Raw genomic sequence first — 6,221 nt, forward strand, 5'->3', positions numbered from 1 at the left:
GTGGGGAAAATAATACCACCATACAGTGGTCATATAACAAAACTTCACAGTGGGGAAAATAATACCGCCATACAGTGGTCATATAACAATACTTCACAGTGGGGAAAATAATACTGCCATACAGTGGTCATATAAGAATACTGCACAGTGCCAAAATAATACCAAAACACAGTGGTCATATAACAATACTTCACAGTGGAAAAATAATACTGCCATACAGTGGTCATATAAAAATAATGCACAGATCCAAAATAATACCACCATACAGTGGACATATAAGAATACTGCACAGTGGGAAAATAATACTTCCATACGGTGGTCATAATAGAATAATGCACAGTGGCAAAATAATACTGCCATACAGTGGTCATATAAAAATAATACACAGTAGCAAAATATTATCATCATACACTGGTCATATAAGATTACTAGACAGTGAGAAAATAATACTGCCATACAGTGGTCATATAAGAATACTTTAGAGTAGCAATATAATACCACCATACAGGGCTGATATAAGAATACTACACAATGTGAAAATAATACTGCCATACAGGGCTGATATAAGAATACTACACAATGTGAAAATAATACTGCCATACAGGGCTGATATAAGAATACTACACAATGTGAAAATAATACTGCCATACAGGGCTGATATAAGAATACTACACAGTGTGAAAATAATACTGCCATACAGTGGTCATATAAGAATACTTTAGAGTAGCAATATAATACCACCATACAGGGCTGATATAAGAATACTACACAATGTGAAAATAATACTGCCATACAGGGCTGATATAAGAATACTACACAGTGGGAAAATAATACTGCCATACAGGGCTCATATAAGAATACTAAACTGTGAAAGTAATACTGTCTTACAGTGGTCATATAATATTATTGCACACGGGGAAAATAATACCGTCATATAATGGTCATATAAAAATACTACACAGTGAAAAAATAATATCGCCATGCAGTGCTGAAATACTATCCTATACAACCCTGTGTAGTTCTGCATATTTTGTGTATCAGGCTGTTACGGTGCGTATATGGCGGTATGTTTTTTCCTTAGGCTGGCAGGGTATGGACGTAGATGAGAATGTGCTGGACGCCCTGCTGCTGAACACGTCCCGGATCGGCCACGGATACGCTCTGATTAAACACCCCGTGGCCCGAGAGATGTCTCTGAAGAGGAACGTCCCTCTGGAGATCTGTCCGGTCTCCAATCAGGTCGGCACCGCCCGCTGTCTTCCTTGCACCTCGTCGCCCCGTCGCCCATTTTCTGACCCATGCGTCTCCTTTGCAGGTCCTCCTCTTAGTGCCTGACCTGCGCAACCACCCTGCGGCTACTCTCCTGGCCGGCGGCCATCCCCTGGTCATCAGCTCGGACGACCCGTCCATCTTTGGCTCGGAAGGCCTGTCTTATGACTTCTATGAGGTGTTCATGGGAATTGGGGGCTTCAAGGCCGATCTGAAAACTCTGAAGCAGCTGGCGGTCAACTCCATCAAGTAAGTGGCACTTGCGTGTCCTAAAACGAGGCCACGGGGGAGACCGGGTAGCATAGCTTTACATGGCGGCCATTCAGAGGAAAGTCTGTCATGTCATACAAGGACGCCAGAGCCCCCCTACGTCTAGAAGCGGGTCCTGAGATCGGCGCCGACCTCTTTGATGGCCAAATGCAAGTGTTTTGGTCTAAGAACCATTTTTTTGCTGGGCTTCATTACAAATTTTGCATCGTTTCATAGCCTCTACATTCACCATGCCAGGCTGCAGAATGAGTTAACTGAGGCTCTGTCAGTGAGCCGGTCCCCCATTATAGTACCTGCGCCCTCACCGCCCCGATCTATTCCAGGTTCAGCTCTCTGACTCTGAAGGAGAAGGACAGACTGATGGACGTCTGGCAGACGAAGTGGGACACGTTCGTAGACTATTTGGCCAAGATGTCTCCGGAGGAGCAGGAGTAGAGCGGCGCACCCCACCGAGGCTCGCGACGTCGCGTCTGTCAGTCTGCGGGACGATAAAAGATAATATCCGGGGCGGAAAAACAACAAATACGGAATACAACATGGAGCAAAACGGAAGGAGAGTGAATGTGTGTGAACGAGGGCGAGAGAGGGAGCGCGAAGATGGAGGAGGGCGCGAGAGCGACGTGACTGTGTGCAAGATGTAGACTTTGTGCTAGGAAATCCCGAATATTGGGGCTAGACCCGCTGCTTGCACCATTAGCCCCCCATGTGCCCCCTCACCCCAGGGGGCTGTGTGCACACCTGTGGGCGCCTTCCCCATAGCAGACGCTTAGTTGTAGTCCCCGCAGCGCTGTGCCCGAGGTGTCTGTGCCCGTACTGGTACCTGAGGGCCGCAGCCCGTGTGTCGGGTGTATGGGAACTAGATTGTAAGCTCCTCTGGAGCAGAGACACGTGGGGGGGGATACGCTCTTTCCACAGCGCGGCTATGAATGTGTTAATAAATGACCCTCATCGTATGTTAAGGACGCGATTCAGTCTTCATTATCAAGGTCTCTACTTCGGAGATTCTGCCCCATCACTAACACCTGAGAAATAAGAAATTACATCATCACCCAAGGACAGGATTAGTGGTGGTCCCAGGGGGCAGAACCCCAGAGATCGGTGAGTTATCACCTATACACAGGACCCGGTCTCATGATTGGTGGTGGTCCCAGGGGGCGGACCCCCAGAGATCGGTGAGTTATCACCTATACACAGGACCCGGTCTCATGATTGGTGGTGGTCCCAGCGGTCGGACCCCCAGAGTTCAGTGAGTTATCACCTATACATAGGTCCCGGTCTCATAATTGGTGGTGGTCCCAGCGTTCAGACCCCCAGAGATCTGTGAGTTATCACCTATACACAGGTCGTGGTCTCATGATTGGTGGTGGTCCCAGCGGTCAGACCTCCAGAGATCTGTGAGTTATCACCTATACACAGGACCCGGTCTCATGATTGGTGGTGGTCCCAGTGGTCGGACCCCCAGTGATTAATATTATTATTATTTATTATTATAGCGCCATTTATTCCATGGCGCTTTACAGTGAAAGAGGGTATACGTACAACAATCATTAACAGTACAAGACAGACTGGTATAGCAGGAGAGAGGACCCTGCCCGCGAGGGCTCACAGTCTACAGGGAATGAGTGATGGTACAATAGGTGATCAGCCAGTTATCACATATACACCGGACATCGTTCTCATGATTGGTGGTGGTCCCAGTGGTCGGACCCCCAGACTTCAGCCAGTTATGACCAATACACAGGACCCCGGTCTCATGATTGGTGGTGGTCCCAGGGGTCGGGCCCCCAGAGATCAGTGAGTTATCACCTATACACAGGACCCTGTCTAATGATTGGTGGTGGTCCCAGGGGGCGGACCCCCAGAGATCGGTGAGTTATCACATATCCACCGGACCTCATTCTCATGATTGGTGGTGGTCCCAGTTGTCGGACCCCCAGACTTCAGCCAGTTATGACCTATACACAGGACCCCGGTCTCGTGATTGGTGGTGGTCCCAGGGGTCGGACCCCCAGAGATCAGTGAGTTATCACATATACACCGGACCGCGTTCTCATGATTGGTGGTGGTCCCAGTGGTCGGACCCCCAGACTTCAGCCAGTTATGACCAATACACAGGACCCCGGTCTCGTGATTGGTGGTGGTCCCAGGGGTCGGACCCCCAGAGATCAGTGAGTTATCACATATCCACCGGACCTCATTCTCATGATTGGTGGTGGTCCCAGTTGTCGGACCCCCAGACTTCAGCCAGTTATGACCTATACACAGGACCCGGTCTCGTGATTGGTGGTGGTCCCAGCAGTCGGACCCCCAGAGATCAGTGAGTTATCACCTATACATAGGTCCCGGTCTCATGATTGGTGGTGGTCCCAGCGGTCGGACCCCCAGACTTCAGTGAGTTATCACCTATACACAGGTCGTGGTCTCATGATTGGTGGTGGTCCCACAGGTCGGACCCCCAGAGATGGGTGCATTATCATCTATACACAGGACCCCGGTCTCATGATTGGTGGTGGTCCCACAGATCGGACCCCCAGAGATCGGTGTGTCATCATCTATACACAGGACCCGGTCTCATGATTGGTAGTGATCCTAGGGGGCGGACCCCCAGAGATCGGTGAGTTATCACCTATACACAGGACCCGGTCTCATGATTGGTGGTGGTCCCACAGGTCGGACCCCAAGAGATCGGTGCAGTATCATCTATACACAGGACCCGGTCTCCTGATTGGTGGTGGTCCCAGTGATCGAACCCCCAGAGTTCAGTGAGTTATCAACTATACACAGGTCGTGGTCTCATGATTGGTGGTGGTCCCAGGGGTTGGACCCTCAAAGATCGGTGCAGTATCACCTATACACAGGACCCGGTCTCATGATTAGTAGTGGTCCCAGGGGTTGGACCCCCAGAGATCAGCCAGTTATCACCTATACACAGGACCCGGTCTCATGATTGGTGGTGGTCCCAGGGGTTGGACCCTCAGAGATCAGCCAGTTATCACCTATACACAGGACTCGGTCTCATGATTGGTGGTGGTCCCAGCGGTCGGACCCTCAAAGATCGGTGCAGTATCACCTATACACAGGACCCGGTCTGATGATTGGTGGTGGTCCCAGGGGGCGGACCCCCAGAGATCGGTGCGGTATCATCTATACACAGGACCCGGTCTGATGATTGGTGGTGGTCCCATGGGTCGGACCCCCAGAGATCGGTGCGGTATCATCTATACACAGGACCCGGTCTGATGATTGGTGGTGGCCCCAGGGGGCGGACCCCCAGAGATCGGTGCGGTATCATCTATACACAGGACCCCGGTCTGATGATTGGTGGTGGTCCCAGGGGGCGGACCCCCAGAGATCGGTACAGTATCATCTATACACAGGACCCGGTCTGATGATTGGTGGTGGTCCCATGGGTCGGACCCCCATATATCGGTGCGGTATCACCTATACACAGGTCGCGGTCTCATGATTGGTGGTGGTCCCAGGGAGCGGACCCCCAGAGATCGGTACAGTATCATCTATACACAAGACCCGGTCTCATGATTGGTGGTGGCCCCAGGGGGCGGACCCCCAGAGATCGGTGCGGTATCATCTATACACAAGACCCGGTCTCATGATTGGTGGTGGTCCCAGGGAGCGGACCCCCAGAGATCGGTACAGTATCATCTATACACAAGACCCGGTCTCATGATTGGTGGTGGCCCCAGGGAGCGGACCCCCAGAGATCGGTACAGTATCATCTATACACAAGACCCGGTCTCATGATTGGTGGTGGTCCCAGGGAGCGGACCCCCAGAGATCGGTACAGTATCACCTATACACAGGACCCGGTCTCATGATTGGTGGTGGCCCCAGGGGGCGGACCCCCAGAGATCGGTGCGGTATCATCTATACACAGGACCCGGTCTGATGATTGGTGGTGGTCCCAGGGGGCGGACCCCCAGAGATCGGTGCAGTATCATCTATACACAGGACCCGGTCTCATCAGAATAATCCTTCATCCAAAATTGAGGAAAAACATTGGCGGGACGCTGGTCCAGCAGACATGGCGGGAGCTTGTGGCCACCATCCTCTAGCCCTGCTGGCCTCTGACTACCTCCGGACTAGTAGACCTCACAACATCGTTATATGGGATGTCGCCTAGTATTAGGGGGTCCACAGGGCTCTGGTCTGGGGTTAAGCTATCCCAGCCACTACATTTCATAGAATAAAGACCATAGTGATGGCTTCTCCTTCTCCTCCCAATATGGAGACTTTTACTTTCGTTTTACCTCAGGATAGGATTCATTTCTGAGAAAACATGCGGTAACTATAGAGACGCCTCAGACGGTGACGTCACGTTTCCGGCGGAGGGCGCGCTGAGCTGTGGGCTTCAGTCTCCGCTGAACGAGCCATATTGTGTAAGACAATCTCATAGACAGTGAGGATGTGTGGTCTCCAGAATCATGGCCGTCCCCAAATAACAACACGCTGCTCTGTGACGACAATGTTTTCCCAAATTTTCGTGACTTTATATCCATATTCTCTTTGTCACGGCTTCTGGATTAATTGTCATTAGTAGATCCCGGAACTAGACTCGTGAGACTGGTGCACGTCTGGACTTCATATCCCATGAGGCTTAGCGCCGAAAATACAGTGAAGTCTCCAGTAAGTGCATGCTGGGAGTTGTAGTTTTTTTTTTATGT

General features: G+C 51.0%; 1 protein-coding gene across 3 annotated transcripts in view; it reads left to right on the forward strand.

Annotated features, from left to right (window-relative positions):
• Window positions 1-2,498, forward strand: part of ADA2 (adenosine deaminase 2) — a 45,828-nt gene extending 43,330 nt beyond the window's left edge. For all 3 annotated transcript variants that reach the window (XM_075343589.1, XM_075343590.1, XM_075343591.1), the window contains exons 8-10: window positions 1,082-1,239; window positions 1,316-1,518; window positions 1,863-2,498. In XM_075343589.1, the coding sequence (XP_075199704.1) occupies window positions 1,082-1,239; window positions 1,316-1,518; window positions 1,863-1,974 (473 nt within the window). In that variant the 3' untranslated portion in view covers window positions 1,975-2,498. The remainder of the gene's footprint in view (window positions 1-1,081; window positions 1,240-1,315; window positions 1,519-1,862) is intronic.
• Window positions 2,499-6,221: the final 3,723 nt, after the last annotated feature.

The sequence above is a fragment of the Anomaloglossus baeobatrachus genome, chromosome 4 (assembly GCF_048569485.1).
Source record: "Anomaloglossus baeobatrachus isolate aAnoBae1 chromosome 4, aAnoBae1.hap1, whole genome shotgun sequence".
NCBI lineage: Eukaryota > Metazoa > Chordata > Amphibia > Anura > Aromobatidae > Anomaloglossus > Anomaloglossus baeobatrachus.